General features: G+C 45.0%; 1 protein-coding gene across 1 annotated transcript in view; it reads left to right on the top strand.

Moving 5' to 3' along the window:
* The window catches only part of susd2 (sushi domain containing 2), a 148,142-nt gene that overhangs the window by 80,672 nt on the left and 43,357 nt on the right, over positions 1-24,113 (top strand). The window contains exon 14 of the mRNA XM_041203058.1: positions 8,485-8,581. Coding sequence (XP_041058992.1) covers positions 8,485-8,581 — 97 coding nt within the window. The remainder of the gene's footprint in view (positions 1-8,484; positions 8,582-24,113) is intronic.

The raw sequence follows: 24,113 nt of genomic DNA, 5'->3' as shown, positions 1-24,113 counted from the left end.
TCATGACCAACAGGCCTCTCAAAGCATCTCACAACCAATGCAGTACTTAAGAAATGTAGTCACTATTGTAATGGAAGAAACATGGCAATCAATTTGCACACAGCAAGCTCCCACAAACACCATTGTGGTAATGATCAGATAATCTGTTTTAGTGATGTTGATTGAGGAATAACTGTGGGCCAGGACACCAGAGATAGCTCTCCCCCTGCCCTTCAAAATAGTGTTCCTTGCGAGAGCAGATGAGGTCTCATTTTAGTGTCTCAATGAAAGATGGCATCCCTGATGGTGCTGCACGTCCTCAGGACAGCACTGGAGTTATCAGCTTAGACTGTTGTGCTGAAGCCCTGGAGTGGATCTTGAATCCACAATCTTCAAAATCAGAGGCAAGAATGCTACCAACTGAGCCATGGCTAATAAGGAACAATGTGAAGAAAACCATCGTGATCCTGAAACAAAGGTTCTGCTGCCTGAACCAGAAAGAATGAGTCCTCCAGTACTCACCAGCATGAGTGGCCAAGTTCGTGTTGGTTGGCTGTATTCTGCACAGCGTGGCTGACACGTGGGTGCAGTCCTTAATATTTCATATTTGGAAACCATACAGGAAGAAGCTGAAGGAGGAAGGGGAGACAGGGAGAAGGCATCCGAGACCACTACACCATGGATTGGCTGCCCATGAGCGCCTACAGACTCTGGTTCACCTAAATCCTCATCGCTCATCATTGTTCCACAATTCCCCACCTTTCAATTCATCCACTAGGTACCATCAGAGTGTCAACAAAAATCATTTCCATAACTTGTCGAATAATACATCCAATAATATATATATATGGATAAAACTGAACTAGTCTTCCTTGTGCATCCATGTCTGTCTTGTAGGTGCCTTTGCCTGTCCTAATGCTCCTACGCAATGCTAACCCAATGACAGCAACATGGCTGCTGGAAAGCTGCTGACTTTCACTTAGGAAGACTGCAGATGGAATTGCAGATTGAACTCCTGGAGCTCCTGAAGGCTTGGCTTTGGACTGTGCCATCTCAACATGGGCAGCTTGGGCTAGCTGGCTGACAGGCAACAACATGGGAACTAGCGGAATGGCAACAGTGGGAGCAAAAATGCTCTAATTCTGAGAGAGGACAGCAGGTCATGCTCCATGGTGCCACAGGCATGGAGTACATATTGCTGGATTTCTGAGACCCTGCAAACCCATTTGAGCACTGAGATCCACATACATGATGACAGCAGTCGGCTTGCATGGCAGTAAGCTTGAATCTCACCACCTCAGCCTGAACTTCCACTGCTGCACTGAGCCTTTGTGAAGCTTTCACTTCTGCTGAAATGGAAACTGAGACAATGCTCACCAAACACTGGCAAGTCCACAACTTATGAAGATGACCACTACTTGCACACTGGAACGGATGGACTCCAAACTCTGTGTGAAACCCTGTCCCAAGTTGGAGCTGGACTCCTCCATACCCTTTGATAGTGACAACAGGCTACCTGGCAGGCCCACTAATGCAACAATCACCTTGTCTTGCATGCCCATTGGCATTCTCCTGCAGGATGTCCCGTCAAAGTCCACATCCGAGTCCTTGGCAGCAGAACTGGTCTGCAATCTCTTGTCATGTTTTTATAATATTGTTATGGCACAGATGTTGGTAAATGCTGACCTGTTCAAATCTCAAAGGGAAACTTGAAACAACTGCTGCAACCTGTTCCGCAATTTGTATAAATTTCGAGATGTGTGCCTTGAATTCAGTAGTAATAAGACCACCAAATCTTATAGCCTTTTACAAAACTAGATTAAACATTTATTAAACGAAGAAATTATTTTAAATACAAAAATAGATCTACAAATTACTACTATGATAACTTCTAAATCCCCTATTTAATCTGACTCCTAGTTATACTTCTGTCAAGGCAACAGTAAGACACATATTTCAAAAAGACTCAGGCAAAGTAAACGATATCCTGAACAGTCAAATTCAAGGTGAGTTCGCTTAACTTCATTCCCTGGAGACAGCAGTTTGGTACATACAGGCTGAAGGCATTTCACACTTGTTGAATCATAGACTGCCTTCACTTACACACAGCCTTCGCCCCTTTATATATATTTTCCCCTTTGAATGCAAATACCCATTGTTTCACTATGTCTTTGGACTTTACCTTCCTGATAATACAAATCTCTCATAGCATTAAGTTCTACCAGTAATCTTTGGGAAAAATAAATAAACAGACTATTTCTTACTATTTCTGCTGGCTAGGTATACATTACACCCCCACTTTTGAATTAAAGCCACACTAATTTATTTAAAAATGCAAATTGCTCCCTTTACACTTCACATTCTAAAACTTCCCCATGTTTACGTAATTAACATTTCAACTTCTCCAATTAACTTCTCTTCTTACATCAAAGCACTCGAACTAGCTGCCTCTAATTCAATTAAGTCTCACTCATACACACACACACGCATAGACACAGACTCTATTTACAATCAATTCTAATAACATTATGGACATTATTATATCTTCCTGACAGACATAAAAAGCACCAATCGTTCATAGTGGGATTGTATAAGCACGTTGTGGGCCCATTCATTGAGATTAGGCACATGGGAACATTTGCACAAAGGTAGAAAGCCTGAAGACATCAGAACTGTAGAGCTCTGTGTGTGTGTGTGAGCTCTGCTGAAAGCAAGAGTGAAACTAAAACTGGATCACATGACACACACCCCTTCAAGTGATGTCATGCTGTAGTCCCTTCAAGGCATATTACAACATTCCCCTTTCTTTTTAAAGACACTTCCCCCTCCCCCTTCCAATGAACTATAACTATTTATAATACATATGTTAATTACCATTTCACATGTGTATAGAACTGTTGAATCCGAGTCTCTAAGGCGTAGAAGTAATCTTGTCATGGTAACCTTGTCTGGAGGTTTCTTTAATTGCTCGCACTGATCTGTGGACTTGTCATTCTTGGATGTTGTTCTTGATTACATTTGGGATCTTGTCCTAGCTGCAATAGGACTGTATGGTTGTTGACAAACTAGAATGGATCTGATTTGTCCTCTGTACACCTTACCATTGCACCTCTGCATAATGACTTCATAGGAGCTTGATTCTGAACAAATCCTTGTCACCACAGCTGGTTGCCATGTACATTCTGTGGGATCTTGGATGCAAGCTTGTTGTCCCAGCTCTAAATTTGGCAATTCTGTCACCGCATTTTTATCGTGCATGTTGGTCATCTTCTCTTGCAGTTTTAAAAGTTGCTCTCTAGTTTCTGAGAGAGTAGAAAGAGTAAGAGTAGGTAAATTGGAATGCACTGGTCTGCCAAACATGAGCTCTGCCAGTGATGGAATAGTTGCCCTTAAAGGTGTCGATCTCAGATGTAACATTGCAATGTGTAGTTCTTATTTGGTCTGTCTACATTTGAGAATTGGGGATTTCACCATGTAAATCATTTGTTCAGCTAGGCCATTAGATCTAGGGTAATGAGGAGAAGAAGTAGTGTGATTGATATTCCACTTCTCACACATATCCTGAAATGGTTTACCAATAAATCAAAGACCGTTATCCATGATGATCTCTCTAAGTGCACCGAATAAACTGAAAATAGCATTCAGAGTGTGTCTGACAGTTGTGCTTGATGTATTGTGCAATTGTTAAATGATGGTGTACTTGGCAAAGTAGGTGATGATGACAATGAAGTCAGTGCCATGGACATGAAAGAGATCGGATGCAATTTTGGACCAAGGATGGGCAGGAGCTTCATGTGGAATCGATGGTTCCTTGTGCTGACTTGGCATATGCTCTTTATATGTCTCGCACTTCTTCTTGATGATGACTTCAGTGTCATTGTTCATACCCAGCCAATAGATTGTCTCTGTTGCGAGTCTTCTCGTCCGATCTATGTGTATGTGAGTGATTAAGTTGTTGAAGAATATCAGGTCACAAAATTCCTAGTATGATGATCTGCCTGCCTTTAAAGAAGACTCCCCGGGAGATGCCTAGCTTATCCTGGTGAGGCCAAAATGGTCTCACGCATTTGTGGACATGCTGAATTGAATCAGGCCATCCTTCAATGATTGTTTTCCACAGTCTCCGTAGTGCGGAATCTTTCATTGCTTGTTCTTGTAGCTGCCGGCATTTGCACTGTGCAAAATGTAATAGATCAGTTGGCAGACTTGCATTCTCCTGCAAACATAACATTGCACTCATTTGAAATTGCCAATTTTGTTGAAATATTCTGAATATTTTTAATGTTATGTTGTGAACTGAGGTGATAGTAGTTGTTTCTGAGGTTGATCTGCCTTGTTAAGTTTGACTAATTCTATGGATTTTTACTACAGTAAGGTCACAGGATATTGGTAGACCTGCAATTGCTGGACCTTTAGTCTTCACAATGCAGAACATCTGTCACATCCAGGAGGATAGATTGTACTTGCACTCCAGGACTATGGATCCTATGTGTGGAATCAGTGAACTGTTGTACGCTGAGAGTTTCACAGCAGTAAGTTTTGCCATGGCCTTCCAGGTCTGTGGATACATGTCTTTTAGAATTCACAGGGTAGTATGTTGGCACTTGCCCCTGTGTCAATCTCAGCCAATAATGAGTGGTTACCAACTTTCTTAGGGCAGATAATTCGAACCGTGGCAAACACTTCAAACTGTGATGGCATCTTTGTTTTCCATGAGATTGATGGTGTGAAACACACGTTCACTGCTCTTCATCTCATTATCATTTTCGGGTTTGTCGATCACCTCATGTATATGTTTCTGACAGAATACCGGATGGTTATTCTTATTGCTTGAAGATACCATTTGCATACAGTCAGTTTGGATCAGTGCATGGCTCTTTGTATCTGCATCAGCTTTTGCTCTGGTGCACTGCCGCTGCCAATGGCCTTTTCTGCCACATGCCTTGCAGAATTGCTGGAAAGCTGGGCATTTCCTTTAGTGCATGCAGAAGGTCACATCTTCCACATGTTCTGCTAGATTTGGATGTTCTAGTGAGCACATCAACAATTGGGGTTGTACTTAGGACCTGTAAGCTTCATCAACCTGCAAGAATTGCTTTGTACTTAAGGCCATCCTTGAGTAGCTCTTCAATACTATGTCTTGGGCTTGTCTAGCAGATCTTTCTGGAATTCTTCCATGGGAGTGGATGTGATCGCCAACTTAACAACTCTGCCTGCTAGCTCTGCATTTGAAACTTCACAGTACGTACCCTTTCCTCTGCATTTGGTGATGAGGTGGTCTATGGATTCCATAGACTGTTGTCGAAATGACATGAACTCTAGTCGATGAAGTTTAACCTGATTCTGAACCAGACTTCCAATGAAGCCTATAACTTTTGGGGATCCTTTAGCTCTTCTGCTGTTAATCCTGACGTGTTCAGCCTGTGTTCAGCCTTCATTGCCTATTGCTAGGCAAATTTTTATGGCTTGTTTGTCTGGTTCAGACACATCTGAATCAAGAAACCATAGCTCTGCATGCTATTTAAACAATTTGAATTCACATATGTCATCAGCTGCATCCCAATTCAAACTGGGGATTTTTGTGGACATTTTGACAATATCCCTTTGACCTTTCTTCTCCTACAATACCTGGGATGAGTATCACTGTAGCTGCTTTTGCGTGCTTTTCCAAAGCTCCGCCCATTATAATTGCAACCTTCTCTGACCTGACTTTTATGATGGTTTTGCTTTGTTTGACTCCCCCTCACTCGCTCTTGATCTGGCCCACACCCTGGTTACTTGCCTTTCCTGACTGAGCTTTCCCAGTGCTGGTCTTCTCGACGTGCTCTCCCACTCACTGAACTGACAGATTATTCATTGCAATAGCACCACAAGGGATTCATCTGCTTACCAACTCTTTCCTGGAGTATTATCTCACTGTGTCTTCAAGCTTTTCTGCACAGCTAGCATGCTGTGATTTCAACACTTTCCGATGTGGCTTTGTTGTGGTCTTACCAGAACGTTGAGGGGCACCTCATGCCATGTAGCATGATTTAACGCTGTTCACCATGTCATACCTGCACTTAATCTTACCGCCAGGCTGAACATCATGTCATTTAGAAGCAACCCCTGCTGCATTATATCATTTAAAATGATATAAAAAGCACCAATTGCTCATAAGGGATTATGTAAACACGTTGTGGATGCATTTATTAAGATTAGGCACATGGGAACATTTATACAGAGGTATAAAACCTGAAGATGTCAGAGCTCTGTGTGTGTGTGGTCTGCTGGAAGCATGAAAGATCACATGACACACATCCCATCAAGTGATGTCATGCTGCAATCTCTTAAAGGCATATTGCAACACCTCTGAGGAGTTGACAAACTATTTTCCTCTGCGCAGTCTGCAGATCACCCAAGCCTGGTGACTCATTATGTGCACACTCGGACTGTATTACCCTCTAAGGCATGCACGGTGTCAATACCTGAGCTTGTCTTTGCTATTGTCAGACCAAGTGATGGGGCATCTTCATCAGAGGTCTGTAGCAGCTCTTGCCCTTCCTCATGAGGCTCTATTGGCTGCCCAGGTGGTAATTCTTGGTACCTGGAAGCATTTTTCACTGAAGTGGAGGGTTGGGGGGAAGGATGTGGGGTAAGGTGGAAAGCAAGATATCTCCATGGTTACACCATCTGCAGCTTGTATTTCATGCCATATAAAATGATTCGGATGAGGTGGGAGTTGAGAAGGGCCAGAAGGCAGGAACATAGTCATCCTGAATGTTCTCTGTCACAACCATCCCCATGAACACTGTCTCCTCCAGAAGGCTGGGGTGTTGTAGGCATCCCTGTGCCCCTCGAATTCTGGACTGTTCCATCCTTTTATGGGCCACCCTTCTTTTAATGGAGAAGGAGAGATGTCAGTGAGTGTGCTGCAATGGATTTGGGTGGTGTGCTTGCCGTAGATGAATAGCTGAATTCATGTGTAAGGAGCAAGACATGGGTGTGAGCCTGGTAGCATTGGAAGGTCTGTGAGGGTGAGGTGGAGTATCTGAATGTTAGGTATGAGTCCTGATTTCTGCTGGGATAGTGATGGGTCTGTGGCGCATTGAGCAGTGTGAGAGGTTGGTGTTGCGTGGGTAGGAGATGTTACGTGAAGATGTATTCACTGACCTTGACCACCTGTTTGAGGTGGTTGAACTTCTGGCGGAGTCTGACTGTCAGGCCTTCAGGGTCAGACTCCAGGAGTTGCCCTCACTGGGTACCTTTCCCACTCTCTTCTCAGTTGTACTTTAAGGGCCTCCTGGCCCCTTACAGAAACCTTGCATCTCTCCTTTCCTCTTGTAATAATGCCTCCAGTGCAGCATCAGAAAACCTGGGAGGTCTCTTTTTTTAAGTTATTTATTCATGCGATGTAGATGAGGCCTGCAATTATTGCCCATCCCTAATTAAACTGAGTGACTCTTGGTGGACCATCTCAGAGGGCATTTACACATGCAGTCACACACAAGCCAGACTAGACCAGACAAGGATGGCAGATTTCTTCCCCTAAAGGGCATTAGTGAACCAGATGGATGGATTTTTATGATAATTTCCATTACTAGCTTTCAATTCCAAATTTTATATTCAGATTTAAATTCCACCAGCTGCAATGGTGGTGGGATTTGAATCCATGTTGCCAGATTATTAGCCTGGGCCTCCGGATTATTAGTGCACTGATATTACCACTACACTAACATCTCCCACCATCTCCACTCTCTCTTGCCTGTTACCACATTTTCTGTGCCTCTCGTTGTAGCCAATTCCTGAACAGACAGTCAGCTGCAGCTTCTGTGTAATAATGGGCAGAATTTTACGCTGGCAGGATTTTACGGTCCTGCTGAAGCCAATGAACTTTTGAACGGCTCGCCATTTTATATGGCCCTACTCCAGCCGTGACAAGGCCGTAAAATTCCACCCAATGAGTGCAACCCTCCTTTAAGAAGGGGAGGTTGCCTTTATAATGTGCAGGCTAGCGATAACATGTGCCAGCTACGTATGCTGCTGAGCCTCTTGTTGGGTGTGAGGCCAGCCAGCAGCATGTTTGACACTGGAAGGCATCATTGAAATGAGGAGGCAGCACAAAGTTTGTGTGCTGCCTGCCTCAGAGATTGGGCTTGGACTAGTTGTCAATGGCAACCACTGCCCCAACTCACAGAAATGGAAACAATCCAACATTTTCCCACCAAGTGCTTAGACACAAATGAGCCTTACTGGCTGGAATTTTCCAACCCCACCCCGAGTGGGTTCCCCCGGGGCCGGCGAGCCATTGAAATATCTGTTCACGTCTGCGGGATGGGAAAATCCAGCTGGCGTGAGGGGCTGGAAAATGCCGGCCATTGTTACCACAAAAATTGTGGGGAAAAAGCCCTGTTTTTTTTGGCTTGTGTTTGTTAATATTTTGAGGAGGCACATGATATATATTTAGTGAAAGGAATCTTTGAAGCATATGAATGGAGTAATTTTTAGTGTCTTTTTTTTAAACAGAGAACATTCTGGGCATCGTTCTAGGAACTCTACTTGCTGTGTTCTCCCTGGTTGTAATTGGAGTGATCTTATTCCTGAACGAAAAGCGTTTGAAAATGTGAGTTATGGTTTTGTAAAGCTTTTTACTGTTGGTATTTCTTATCTCTTATATTTTATTGCTCCTTCCGTCACTCAATTCTCTCCCTCTTCTGCCAATGGAGGGTCTCATGCTGGGATACTGCCCAGTGGGCAAGGACCCCTCTCTGATCCCTCATTCACATGGCACTTCTTTACACGTCGAACCAAAATGCGCCAGTCGCCTAATTAATTGAGGCTAATCCCACCCTCGCTCAACAGCCTGTTCAATTTATATAGTGTTTCTAACATAGCAAAATATCACAGGAGTGTAATCAGACATGCGTCAACAAGTGAGCCAAAGAAGGAGATATTAGAATGGGTGACAAGAATTAGGTTTTAGGGAGTATGCTAAAGGAGAATAGACTGTGCTGGAACAGTAGAGGGGTTTTAGCAATACTCAACATCTGGATACACACACTCAGCTTTCAGTATAGAAGATTTGGAGGAGATCTAACTAAGGTGTTTAAGATAATGAAAGAATTTAATAGTTTCTCTCCATCTACCCTATTTCCTCTGGTGAGAGAATCCGGAACAAGGAAGAATAACTAAATTAGAGCTAGGCCAATCAGAGGTGATGTAAGAAAGTATTTCTTATCACATCCGGAACTTCCTTCCCCAAAATGTTTTACAGGCTAGGTTAACTGAAAATTTCAAAATTAAGTTTGATGGATTTCTGTTAGGTAAGTGTCTTCAGGGACATGGAACCAAAGCAGGTCAAATGGAATTAAGTTACAGATAAGCCATGAATGGCAGAACAGTCTCAAGGGGCTGAACGGCCTATCCTGTTTCTGTGGGACACACTGGAGACTGATTCAGAGTAAGATTTCTGCCAGATGTCTTTGTTGATCCTCCTTCCCTTACTCAGAAGGTGCTTCGACAGCCTAGTTTTTCTTTCCTTTCTTCTTTCATGGGATGTGTGCATCGATGACAAGGCCAGCATTTGTTGCCCATCCCTATTTACCCTTGAACTGAGTGGCTTGCTAGGCCATTTCAGAAAGTCGTTAAGAGTAAACCACATGGTGGTTGAGATTAGCTGCCTGGAAAGATTGAGCCTGAGGCCCTCCTGGCCTCTGAAGCTCAGCTATTTACTGAGCAGTGTAGTTACCAATGGAGCCACCAAGAGAGCCACTTACCCCTTATTTAATGAAAGAATTGAGAAAGCAGAGCTGTCTGTAATGTCCATCAATGTGATGCCATTAAGTTAATGAACCCATAATGGTGACCCCCTCTGCAATTTTCCTGCATAATTTATCTGTTCACAAAATGTTTCAATAATTAACATATTTTACTGTACTTGTCAGACGTAAAGCAAGCCCCCATCACTATTAGTTCTCATTTTTTTTTGTGAAACTGGCATCAGAAGAATTCATACTCTAATTAGTTAAACTACTCTTATGCATATCTGTGTTAAAACCTTCAAGAGAAAGTCCAGCTGGAAAAAGATACAAAAAGCATTTTACTTGAGCCGCACTCCTGAGCGTCGGAAAGGGGTAAAGGTCGTGGCAAAGTCAAGTCTGAACCTGCTCTCAAATGGCTACATAAACCACACTTTTCAGAAAGGGTCAATAGGATGTGGGATGCCTATCTGATTTTTTTTTAAACCTTTGCTTGTTCTCAGACACTGAGGTCTCCACTGTTGCCTTGGCTGAGATTATCTAAGTTTAGCACAGATTGGCATTGAACACAGGTCAACCTGGTCTGTATAGCTAGGCTAGTTTACAATGGCTGTACCCACTAGGCCATTAAAGAACACTACCAGTGTTTCAACTGGGAAGTATGGGGTAGGTATTTTCCTTTTTGTGCTTGGGCACTAAGTCATCAACCTCATAGAGCACAGCAGGAAACCGGATATGGAGGACTGAGTGACTAATGGAGTCCACCTGCCTTTCATCTTTTCAAAAATTGGTCTGATTTAAATGAACAGGAGATCAGAATGACTCAGTTATAGCCATGAGGTTGACATGCTCATTTAAAAAAAGAGCGAAGGGAGACTTCATTTTAAAAAAGAGCACGGGGAGACTTCATTTTTAAAAAGAGCGTGGAGTGTGGGGAGACTTCATCTTAAAAAAGAGCGCAGAGAGCAGGGAGACTTCATTTACAAAAGAGTACGGACACCGGGGAGAGTTCATGTGAGACCAGTGGTGGATTGACATCACTAACCACAATGTGATGTGAGTGCAGGGAAAGCAGTTGATTGGTGAGTAGGGTTGGTGAGCATTTCTAGTCTTTGAAATAAAAGTAACATCTTTAGTTTGTGTTTAGGTTGCTAGCCCATTTTTTCTTAAAAATAGCTTGTTAAGCATAAGATCGATACTGGTATAGAAAAAATTAATTACGATAAAGTGAAAAGAGCGGGGGGATTCTTCAAGTGTAAAGTGCAGGGATACTAGAGTAATTAATTAATAAATTAAATAAAATATGGTAGTGATGACATGTTGGGTGAGGACAATCATGGGGCTGAGAGGTGCAAGCTTCGTCAGCTTGAAGCGGCAAGGTTCCCCCACTTGCTGAGCCTATCAGACGTACATTCTGAAAATTGAAAACATGGTTGGCTGACAGCAGCGCACATGAACTCTGAGTATGAGATCATAGCATGAAAACTCTGCTGAGAGACAGAGAGCACATGGAGTTGCATGATATATGATGCTTCTCCATGCATGAACACATGTTTCCTTAGGCACTGCCCCATCACCTTTCAAGAATGCAGACGAGATAGGAGAACACCTCTGCCTCAATCTTGCACAGCTAAGAATAAAGATGACATAAAAGATTTAATAGTGGAAAACAGTGGCAGAATCGGACAGTCAGCATGGATTTATGAAAGGGAATTCATGCTTGACTAATCTACTGGAATTTTTCGAGAATGTAACTCATTGAGTTGATGAGGGGGAGCCAGTGGATGTGGTTTATTTGGACTTTCAGAAGGCTTTCGACAAAGTCCCACATAAGAGATTGGCGTATAAGATTAAAGCGCATGGGATTGGGCGTAGTTTATTGAGATGGATAGAAAACTGGTTGGCAGACAGGAAACAAAGAGTGGGAATAAACGGGTCTTTTCCCGAATGGCAGGCAGTGACTAGTGGGGTACCGCAGGGATCGGTGCTGGGACCCCAGTTATTCACAATATATATTAATGATTTAGATAATGGAATGAAATGTAATGTCTTCAAATTTACAAATGACACAAAGCTGGGTGAGAGGGTGAGCTGTGAGGTGGATGTAGAGCTGCTTCAGGGTGATTTGGACAAGCTGAGTGAGTGGTCAAATGCACGGCAGATGCAGTATAATGTAGATAAATGTGAGGTTATCCAGTTTGGTAGCAAAAACAGGAAGGCAGATTATTATCTCTGTGGCTATAAATTGAGAGAGGAGAATGTGCAATGAAACCTGGGTGTCCTCGTACACCAGTCACTGAAAGTAAGCATGCGGGTGCAGCAGGCAGTAAAGAAGGCAAATGGTACGCTGGCCTTCATAGCCAGAGGAATCGAGTATAGGAACAGGGATGTCTTGCTGCAATTGTACAGGGCCTTGGCGAGACCACACCTGGAATATTGTGTGCAGTTTTGGTCTCCTTATCTGAGGAAGGATGTTCTTGCTATAGAGGGAGTGCAGCGAAGGTTTACCAGACTGATTCTTGGGATGGCAGGACTGACATATGAGGAGAGATTGAGTCAGTTATGATTATATTCTCTGGAGTTCAGAAGAATGAGGGGGGGATCTCATAGAAGCCTATACAATTCTAACAGGACTAGATAGGGTAGATGCAGGAAGGATATTCCCGATGGTGGGGGAGTCCAGAATCAGGGGTCACAGTGTGAGGACACAGGGTAGACCATTTAGGACTGAGGTCAGGAGACATTTCTTCACCCAGAGAGTGGTGAGCCTGTGGAATTCGTTACCACAGAAAGTAGTTGAGGCCAAAACATTGTATGTTTTCAAGAAGGAGCTAGATATAGCTCTTGGGGTGAAAGGGATCAAAGGATATGGGGAGAAGCGGGAGCAGGCTTTTGAGTTCGATGATCAGCCATGGTCATAATGAATGGCAAAGCAGGCTCAAAGGGCCGAATGGCCTACTCCTGCTCCTAGTTTCTATGTGTTTCTGCTGCAGCATGTGGGTGCTGCTGGACATTAAGGTGATCCAGAGCAAACACGTTTGTAGTGTTTGCAGCTCAAGGAACTTCAGACCTGAGTTGAGGAGCTGGAGTCTGAGCTGCAGACATTGTGCCACATCAGGGAAGGGGAAAGTTACCTTGACACTTTGCTCCAGGAGGCAGTCACACCCCTCAGATTAGGTCATTCAAATTTGGTCTGTGATCAGAGACAGGAAGGTGTGACTGCAGGTGAGGCAGGTATGGAGACCCTGGGGGTAGCATTTGAGGATCCTCAGCCCCTGCAATATCCAACAGTTACAAGGTTGTTGCAAGTTCTGTGGATGAGAGCGGGAACTGCAAGGAGGTTGAGTGAACTGACCACAGCACTGTGGTACAGGGAACCATTCAAGTGAGGGGAGGAAATAGGAATGTAGTAGTGGTAGGGGACAGTATAATTAGGGTAGTAAATACTGTTCTCTGCAACCATGAGCTTGAGGCCCAAAGGCTGTGTTGCCTGCCCAGTGCCAGGGTGAAGGACATCTCCTCAGGGCTGAAGAGGAACTTGGAGTGGGAGGGGAGGGATCTAGTTGTCGTCGTGCATGTTGGTACCAATGACAGTGAGAAAGGAGTTTCTAGCTGAAAGAATTTGAACAGTTAGGAGCTAAGTTTAAAAAGCAGATGCTGCAAGATAATAACCTTGGGATTACTATCTGAGCCACGTGCAAACTGTCATAGGTTAAATAAGGAGTTAAATGCGTGGATCAAAGATTGGTGTGGGAAGAATGGGTTTCAGTTCTTGGGGCACTGGCTCCAGTGCAGGAGTAGAAGGGAGTTGTTCCAGTGGGATGGTATTTACTTGAACCGTGCTGGGACCAGTGTCCTTGTGAACTGAATAATGAGGGCTGTAGAGAGGGCTTTAAACTAAATAGACAAGGTTGGGGAGGTGGAGGGAGGGTTCTGGAGAGGGGATATGCAGGTTTACAAAGCAAAAGGATATGGCGGCATTGCAGGGCAGCTATTTAGATAATGATACCCAGAGTGTAACAGGAAGGGACAGAGTGTACAAACATAAAAAACAGCAGCAAATAGGGTCAAAGGGAGAAAAAGTGGTAAAAAGGCGAAATAAATGGCTCTTTACTTATACGCATGCTGTATTCGGAACAAAATAAATGAAATAATAGCACAAATAGAGGTTAATGGATACAATCTTATAGCCATTATGGGGATATGGTTACAAGAAGATCAAAGCTGGGAGCTAAATATTCATGGGTATGTGACTTTTCGAAAGGACAAGCAGGAAGAAAAGGGTGGTGGGCTAGCTCTGTTAGTACGAGATGGAATAAATACAATGGCAAGAAATGATCTTGGATCAGAGGTTTTAGAATCCATATGAAGGTGAGAAATAACAAGGGGAAGAAGACATTGGTGGGAGTAGCCTATAGGTTCCCTAACAGTAGCTATACTGTAGGACAGAGAATATAACAGGGGATAATGAGGGCATGTGAAAAAGGCAGTACATTAATCATGGGTGACTTTAATCTTTGTGTAGTTTGGGAAAATTAAATTTGCAGAGGTGGCCATGAGCAAGAATTCATAGTGTGTTCAGGACAGTTTCCTAGAACAATATGTTGTGGATCCAACCAGGGATCGGGCTATTTTGGATCTAGTAATATGTAATAAGGTAGTTTTAATAAATGATCAGAGTAAAAGATCTCCTAGGAAACACTGCCCATAACATGGTAGAATTTAGCATTCAGTTTGAGAGTGAGAAACCTGGGTTGGAAACAACTGTGCTAAACTTAAGTAAGGGTCATTACAAAGAAATGAGAGTAGAGTTGGCTGGAGTGGAGTTCTAGCGAAAAGGGTAAATAGGGTGCTCAATAGGACTTTAAACTAGAAAGTGGGGGGGCAGGGAGGGAAGGGTAAAACTCCAAGAAGTATGACTAATGGGAAACAAAGCAGCAGGTTAGTGCATGGGGTGGGGGGAGGCGGGGGGGTGGGGTTGTGGTGCGGATTCAACTTCATGGAAAATTATGAAAAACTAAAATGAAAGGAGAGCCCAGGAGAGGCTATTAAAGTCTCCAGAACACAAAATAGGACAGAGTGTTTGGAAAGGGCTAGGAATCTAACTTCAAGCACATCAGATAAAGGGGCGACAATGAAAAAGGGGACGGGAAATACAGGACTGAAGGTGTTGTATCTGAATGCACGCAGTATATGAAATAAGGTAAATGAGCTTGTGGCACAGATTAAAATTGGCAGGTATAATGTGGTGGGCAAGGGGATCAGGACTGGGAGCTAAATATCCAAGGATATACATCCTATCGAAAAGATAGGCAGGTTGGCAGAGGGGGTGGTGTTGCTTTGTTAGTACGAAACAAAATTAAATCGATAGCAAGAAATGGCGTAGGGTCAGCTGATGTAGAATCTGTGTGGGTAGAGTTGAGGAACCGCAAAGGTGAAAAAACCATAATGGGAGTTATGTACAGGCCTCTGAACAGTAGTCAGGGTGTGGGGCACAAGATACACCAGGAGATAGAGAGGTGTAAGAATGGCAAGGTTACAGTGATCATGGGGGATTTCAATATGCAGGTAGACTGGGAAAATCAGGTTGGTAGTGGATCCCAAGAAAAGGAATTTGTGGAATGTCTACGAGATGGCTTTTTGGAGCAGCTTGTGGTGGAGCCCACTAGGGAACAGACAATTCTAGATTTAGTGATGTGCAATGAGGCAGATTTGATCAGGGAGTTTAAGGTAAAGGTTCCCTTAGGAGGAAGTGACCATAATATGATAGAATTTACCCTGCAATTTGAGAGGAAAAAGCTGGAATCAGATGTAACGATATTACAGTTGAATAAAGGCAACTACAGAGGCATGAGGGAGGAGCTGGCCAGAATTGCCTGGGAGATGAGCCTAGCAGGAAAAACAGTGGAACAGCAATGACAGGAGTTTCTGGAAGTAATTTGGGAGATACATCCCTAAGAAGAAGAAGCATACTAAAGGGAGGACGAGGCAACCATGGCTGACAAGGGAAGTCAAGGATAGCATAAAAGCTAAAGAGAAAGCATACAATGCAGCGAAGAACAGTGGGAAATCAGGGGATTGGGAAGCCTACAAAGACCAACAGAGGACAACTAAAAAAGAAATAAGGAGGGAGAAGATTAAATATGAGGATAAACAAGCCAGTAATATAAAAGAAGATTGCAGGAGGTTTTTTTTAGATATATAAAGGGTAAGAGAGAGGCAAAAATGGACATTGGACTGCTGGAAAATTATGCTGGAGAAGTAGTAGTGGGGAACAAAGAAATGGCAGAGGAACTGAATAGGTACTTTGCGTCAGTCTTCACGGTGGAAGAGACGAGTAACATCCCCAAAGTTCAAGAGAGTCGGGGGGCAGAGGTGAGTATGGTGGCCATTATTAAGGAGAAGGTGCTAGGAAAACTGAAAGGTCCGAAGGTGGATAAATCACCTGGCCAGATGGATTATAACCCAGAATTCTGAAGGAGATAGCTGAAGAGATAGTGGAGGCATTAGTGGTGATCTTTCAGGAATCACTCGAGTCAGGGAGGGTCCCAGAGGACTGGAAAATCGCTAATGTAACCCCCCCTGTTTAAGAAGGGAGTGAGGCAAAAGACGGGAAATTACAGGCCAATTAGCCTGACCTTGGTCGTTGTTAAGATTTTAGTGTCCATTATTAAGGATGAGATTTCAGAATACTTGGAAGTGCATGGTAAAATCAGGCAAAGTCAGCATGGTTTCATCAAGGGGCAGTCATGCCTGACAAATCTGTTAGAATTCTTTGAGGAGGTAACGAGTAGGTAAATCAAAGGAGAGCCAATGGATGTAGTCTACTTGGACTTCTAGAAGGCCTTTGACAAGGTGCCGCACAGGAGACTGCTCAGTAAGATAAGAGCCCATGGTATTAGAGGCAAGGTACTAGCATGGATAGAAGATTGGCTGTCTGGCAGGAGGCAGAGAGTGGGGATAAGGGGGTCCTTCTCAGGATGGCGGCCGGTGACTAGTGGAGTTCCGCCGGGGTCAGTGTTGGGACCACAACTTTTCACTTTATACATTAATGATCTAGATGAAGGAACTGAGGGCATCCTGGCTAAGTTTGCAAATGATACAAAGATAGGTGGAGGGACAGGTATTATTGAGGAGGCGGGGACGCTGCAGATGGATTTGGACAGGTTAGGAGAATGGGCAAAGAAGTGGCAGATGGAATACAATGTGGGGAAGTGTGACATCATGCACTTTGGTAGGAAGAATAGGCATAGTCTATTTTCTAAATGGGGAGAGAATTCAGAAATCTGCAGTGCAAAGGGACTTGGGAGTCCTAGCCCAGGATTCTCTTAAGGTTAACTTGCAGGTTGAGTTGGTAGTTAGGAAAGCAAATACAATGTTGGCATTTATTTCGAGAGGACCAGAATATAAAAGCAGGGATTTGCTGCTGAGGCTTTATAAGGCTCTGGTCACACCACATTTAGAATATTGTGAGCAATTTTGGGCCCCGTATCTCAGGAAGGATGTGCTTGCCCTGGAGAGGGTCCAGAGGAGGTTCACAAGAATGAACCCAGGAATGAAAGGCTTAACATATGAGGAACATTTGAGGACTCTGGTTCTTTACTCGATGGAGTTTAGGATGAGGGGGGATCTGATTGAAACTTACAGAATACTGAAAGGCCTGGATAGAGTGGATGTGGGGAAGATGTTTCCATTAGTAGGAGAGACTAGGACCCGAGGGCACAGCTACAGAGTAAAGGGAAGACCTTTTAGATCAGAGATGAGGAGATACTTCTTTAGCCAGAGAGTGGTGAATCTATGGAATTCATTGCCACAGAAGGCTGTGGAAGCCAGGTCATTGAGTGTATTTATGACCGAGATAGATAGGTTCTTGACTGATAAGGGGATCAAAGGTTACGGGGAGAATGCGGGAGAATGGGGTTGAGAAACTTATCAGCCATGATTGAATGGCGGAGCAGACTCAATGGGTGAATAGTCTAATTTCTGCTCCTATGTCTTATGGTCTTATGGACTGGGAAAGGAGTTTAGCAGAAAAGATGGTTGATGAACAATGGCTGATGTTTAGGGAAATATTTCATGACTCGCAACAAAGATATATCCCAGTGATGAGGAATGATCCTAGGAAGGGAATAAACCAACCATGGTTAACCAAGGAAATTAAGGATAGTATCAAGTTGAAAGAAAAAACATACAATGTGGCAAAGATTAGTGGTAAGCCAGAGGATTGGGAAAGTTTTAAAAACCAACAAAAGATGCCCAAAAAATAATAGAGCGAGAAAATAAATTTTGAGTGTAAGCTAGCAAGTTATATAAAAATGGACAGCAAGAGCTACTTTAAATATATAACAAGGAAGAGAGATGCCAAAGTGAACATACGCCCCTTAGAGAATGAGGCTGGGGAAATAATAATGGGGAACCAGGAAATGGCAGAGGAGTTGAATAAATACTTTGCATCGGTCTTCACCGTAGAAGACACTAATAGCATTCCAAAAATACTAAATAATCAAGGGGCAAAAGGGGGGGTGGGGGGGGGGCGGGGGAGTTGGTGAGGGAGGAAATAAATACAATAATTATCACTAGAGGAAAAGTACTAGGGAAACTAATCGGGCTAAATGCCAATAAGTCCCCTGGACCTGCATTCTAGGATATTAAAGGAAGTAGCTACAGAGATAGTTGATGCATTGGTAGTAATCTTCCAAGAATCCTTAGATTCTGGAAAAGTCCCAGAGGACTGGACAACTGCCAATGTAATACCCTTATTCAAAAAGGGAGGGAGACAAAAAACTGATAACTATAGGCCAGTTAATTTAACATGTATTATTGGGAAAATGTTAGAGTCTATTATAAAGATGTAATAGCAGAGCATTTAGAAATGCATAATATAATCAAGCAGAGTCAGCATGGCTTCACGAAGGGGAAATCATGCCTGACAAATTTATTAGAATTCTTTGAGGTAACAAGCAGGATAGATAAAGGAGAACCAGTAGATGTTATATATTTGGATTTCTAAAAGGCATTCGATAATGTGCCGCACATTGGGCTACTTAATAAGATAAGGGCCCATGGTGTTGGGGGGTAATATATTAGCATTTTAGATGATTGGCTAACTAATTGAAGACAGAGTTGGGACAAGGGGGACATTTTCAGGATGACAACTTGTAACTAGTGGAGTGCCACAGGGATCAGTGCTGGGGCCACAATTATTTACAATATATATTAATGACGTGGATGAGGGAAGTGAATGTACTATCACCAAGTTTACGGATGACACAAAAATAGTTGGGAAGGCAAGTGGTGAGGATGACACAAAGAGTCTGCAGAGGGATATAGACGGGTTAAGTGAATGGGCAAAAACGTGGCAGATGGAATATAATGTGGGAAAATGTGAGGTTATGAACTTTGGCAGGAAGAATAGAGGAGCTGAATATTATTTAAATGGAGAAAGACTGCAGAAAGCAGTAGCACAGAGGGATTTGGGGGTCCTCGATCATGAATCACAAAAAGCTAGCATAAGTTCAGCAGGTAATAAGGAAGGCAACTGGAATGATGGCCTTTATTTCAAAGGGAATTGATTATAAAAATAGGGATGTCTTGCTAAAACTATACGAGGCACAAGTTAGACCATACCTAGAATCCCCTTATCTAAGGAAAGGTATACTGGCATTGGAGGCAGTCCAGAGAAGGTTCATTAGTTTGATCCTGGGGATGGAGGGATTTTCTTATGAGGAGAGGTTGAGTAGTTTGGGCCTGTACTCATTGAAGCTTAGAAGATTGAGAGGTGACCTTATTGAAACATATTAGTTTCTTAGGGGGCCAGACAGAGTAGATGCTGTGAGGTTGTTTCCCCTTGTAGGAGTCTAGAACCAGAGGACATAATCTCAGAGAAAAGGGTCACCCATTTAAGACAGAGATGAGGAGGAATTTCTTCTCTCAGAGGGTAGTGAATCTGTGGAATTCTTTACTGCAGAGGGCTGTAGAGGCTGGGTCATTGAGAATATTTATGGTTGAGATAGACAGATTTTTAATCAGTAAAGGAATCAAGAGTTATGGGGGAAAAGATGGGAAAGTGGATTTGAGGATTATCAGATCAGGCATGATCTCATTGAATGGTGGTGCAGACTTGATGGGCCAAATGGCCTGCTTCTGCTCCTACACCTTAGTTAAGGCCATTAAAAAGGCAATGAAGCTAGATGTTACGTTGCCAGTGCGATTTCACACCAGTCGCACGGGCAAAACGGACAGGCGGGCAGCCGATAATTTGCTAAACCTCATCCAAGGGCAGGACAAAAAGGGTCAACAGCATTGCCAGTGTGAGTAGTGAGGAGTTTTGGAGATTGGTTGTTTATTGGTACTTGGCAGCTTCATCTCTGTTCGGGGATTCATCGTTAGCATTTCCAGGCTTCATTCCAGGACTTATTGGCTTCTCCAAGGCCACAGGAGGATTCAGAACATGTGGACCCTTCCAGACAGCCTTCTGTTACCCTGGTTATAAGGATTGTGGTCTCCGCTGGTGGCACCTCTTCTGAGAAGGAAGAGAGGTGCAAAAGGGAGAGGAGGCCAGATACAGCTTCCAGGGGAGGGATCCATGGGAGGAGAGGCACAGGCACAAGGGGCGCAGGGTCAGCAGGAAGTCCAAGGCAGAAGGGGCTACAGAAGACACCACCATCTTGCTGCCAGGGTATACAGGTGGCGATGCAGCTACCTCAATATGTCTGAGGTGCAATGCTGAAGGAGGCTCCACCTCTCCAGGGAGACCATGACCCCCATTTGTCAGGCAATTGGGCCTGAGATCAGCTCTGACTGTGTGGGTGGACACCCCATGCCAGTGGCTCCGAAGGTCACAGTGGGCCTCAACTTCTATGCCTCCGGCACTTTCCAGGGGTCATTGGGGGATCTGTGTGGAGTCTCCCAATCAGCTGTCCACAGTTGCATCAAGCTGGTGACAGAAGCTCTGTTCAGGTGGGTCATGACCTTTATTCTTTACCACATGGGTGAGGCCTGCCAGGCTGAGCGAGCCACAGGCTTTGCAACGATTGCTGGGTTCCCCCATTTCCAGGGTGTTATCGACTGTACACATGTGGCCATTAAGGTGCCAGTGGGTCTGCCGGGTGCCTTTGTCAACAGGAAGGGATTCCACCCCATAAACGTGCAGATAGTGTGTGACCACAGGATGTATATTCTGCAAGTCTGTGTAAGGTACCCTGGCAGCTCCCATGCTGTTTACATCCTGAGACACTCCAGTTGCTGAGGCTCTTCAATGCCCTAGCCCAACTGGATGGATGGCTGCTGGATGACAAGAGCTATCAATTGAAAAGGTGGCTCATGACACCTCTCCGCCATCCAAGAACAGAGGCAGAGCAGCGTCATAATAGGAGTCATGCCTCCACAAGGGCAGTGATAGAGAACACCATAATTCTTCTGATGCCTGGACCATTCAGGGGGTGCACTATAAAAACCCCCCAGAGTAGGTGTCACTGGTAGTGATTCCATGCTGCGCTCTCCACAATCTGGCATTGGCAAGGGGAGACCCTCTGGAGGAAGAGGATCTTGACGCTGCTCCACAGGCCACAGAGGATGAATCCAGTAGTGAGTCAGAGGAGAAGCACAGTGAGGAGAATGCTGAGGGCGTGGAGGCAGACCTCGGTAACCTCCATAGAGACGGACACCAGGGATGCCTTGATCCAACGCTCCTTCAGCTTGGCTGCCAGAGACCTGCTTCAGCTTCATGCCAGGGCTGCCATCTCCATCCGGATGTCTGAAATGAACCTTTTATTTTCACCCAAAGTCCACTTAATGCCTATGCAATAAAGTATCAAACCACACACGTCCGGCATTACATACTGGTGTAGCCTGCATAAAAAGAAGAAAATGAAGCATACTCAGGCCATCAGAACCAAACCAAATTTAATGTTATTGTCACATTGAATGCATAATGACATTACCATTACTGGTGTTGATGTCCATACAGCAGACATATAAACCAAACATAAATGAACAGAAAATCAACCATGAATGGTCCCTCTTGTGCTCATGGTGCCTTAAACTTACATTTCCGAGTGCTACGTCTTGGTGCGCCTGCACCTCCCCTCCCCCCCCACCCCGCTCCCCTCCACCTCTCGCTGGCACCGACATTGGAGACAGTTGCTGACTCTGCTGTCTTGTCGGCTTTTATGACCTTGGTGTTCATCCTCTTGCCAGTGGAGCCTGTGTTGGCCCCACCTGGGAGGGAACAGCCAGTGCCACGGCTGGCATCTCCCCCGTCATCGCATCTTCATCAGATGCCATGGTCACTGGCAGAGGGGCGGAGGAGCTGCTGCCATCACCCAGAGCACCCTGAGAGGGGCTGCAGAGATGACAAGCAGCTTGTTCACCAATGTGAGGTTGCTCTGCTCACCACTGATGGATGGGCACCTGGCTGGGATACTGGTGCCTCATCCACTTCCCGCACTGGCACTGACCACCTGAAGCCATTGCCTGTGTGAGGGCTTGCAGGTCCGAGTGCAACCCCAGGAACCCCTGATTCTGTTCCTCTCCATGAGAGTTGCCACTCTCTCAATGGAGGAGGCAGTGCACTCAGCTTATGCTCCACACAGACTCCTCCCCAATAGAGACCATGACACGCAGACCTTCATGGATCTTCGCCAGATCGTCCTGCAGATCCCACTGGACAGCCAGCATCTGCCGCCTAATGGACAACTTCAGAGGCTCGTTATCTGCCTTTGATCCAGCATCGTCCTGGACTCCAGACGTCCTCCGACTGCCGGCACCCTAGGCACTCTTCCTCCACCTCAAGCAAGTGTGGAGTGCCCTTACCAATGTGGACTGAAATTCTGGCTGCCGATTTAATGCTCATCGAGGTGCTAGTGCCTGCACTGGTGCCTGCTTTAGAGAGCGGGTGTGACGCAGGTGCAGATGATGCCTGGTGGTCCTCCGGCATGAGGGGTGGCCCTTCGGGGTTCAGAGAGCGAGTGCGTATTTGCGAACCTAAGGGAGAACAAGGACATGTCATTAGTTTAAGTCGTCACGCTATCACTGAGCATGCCAGGCACCCTGGTGAGACATTGGAGATCTGCATCATGGTGCCATCATCTTTCAATGATCAATGGGGACTCCAGGTTTGAGGATCCCATCAGTGAAGAGACTGCACTATATGGTTGCACAATCTGAAACTCTCACCTCTGTGCACTGTACTCTTACCTTTGTCTGGCACCCCCATCTCTCCATGCCCAGTTGCATGGGGAGCATGCCGGCTCTCCAGCTCCAGGGCAACCTGCTTGAACCTGGTCAGCAGCAGCAGGTTGGGTGAGCTTCTGCCTGTACGTGCCCTCTCATTGGTTATGGCTCATCTTCTCCTGAAAGGACAGAGGAGCATTGATATGTCCACTGTCTACCTGCAGCACCACTGCAGCCTGGCCAACCCCAGCTGAGGAACACCTGGCAGAGCACATCCGAGTCGTGGCCCTCAAGCCACAAGTCACTCAGTCCAAGCAGCCAGGGCTCACCCCCTTGGCCAGCTCCAGCGTCATTGACAGTTGGCATTCAGACTCTAACACCCCTGACCTTCATGGGGGGGAGTGGACACACTTTAACACTTCTGTACACGGACCCATGCCGATATGGTACTCACCCTTCCAGAGCTCAGCAGGTCATTGAATGTCTTCTGGCACTGCACCCATGTGTGCTGCATCATGTGATGGCTGCTAACCAGTGCTGCAACCTCCTCTCATGCCCTCTTTTGTGAGGTCTGGTGGCTGCCTCCTCCCATCTCAGGAGGACCGCGAGGCACTCATCTGAAAAGCGGGGTGGCCGAGTGCCCACCTGCCCTCCTGCCTGCCGTGTCCAGCCACACTCGACTCCATAACTTGAATATTGAAAACACAGAAGAGACATTCTTCCATGGCAGCCTTCAAGGGGCTGCATGTGCCTATTTTAAACTGGCTGCCGGGTCACCATTGGACCCAGCGGCCAACAGGCACCTGCCCCCGCCCAACCATTTGAGAGCTGCGTTTCACACTGGGTGGGCCTTAATTGGTCCGCCAGTGTGAAATCGCGTTTCCCAGCCAGTCGCAGGCCCGCCGTTTGCGCCCACCGTTTGCACCCGCCCGCTGAACTCAAAATTCTGCCCTTGATTTCTAAGCCCTTAGGAGTTAAATCCCGCTGAATCCAAACCCATTATTTAGCTGCAGTGCACCATGTCTATGTTATGTTTGGATTGCTGTAGCGTTGGAATGAATCTCTTGGACAATTATACCGCAGCTTTTGTGTCTGTACAGCTCATTGATGCACAAGGCGCAGTGCAACTTTAGTTTTGAATTGGCCAACCTGAGAGGATTTGAATTCTGGTGAGTTCTATGAGGTGTCCTGAGGCGGTCTCCCTCCAACTTGGCACTTATTATA

The sequence above is a fragment of the Carcharodon carcharias genome, chromosome 13 (assembly GCF_017639515.1).
Source record: "Carcharodon carcharias isolate sCarCar2 chromosome 13, sCarCar2.pri, whole genome shotgun sequence".
Lineage (NCBI taxonomy): Eukaryota > Metazoa > Chordata > Chondrichthyes > Lamniformes > Lamnidae > Carcharodon > Carcharodon carcharias.
This window is presented reverse-complemented; position numbering and strand designations above follow the sequence as displayed.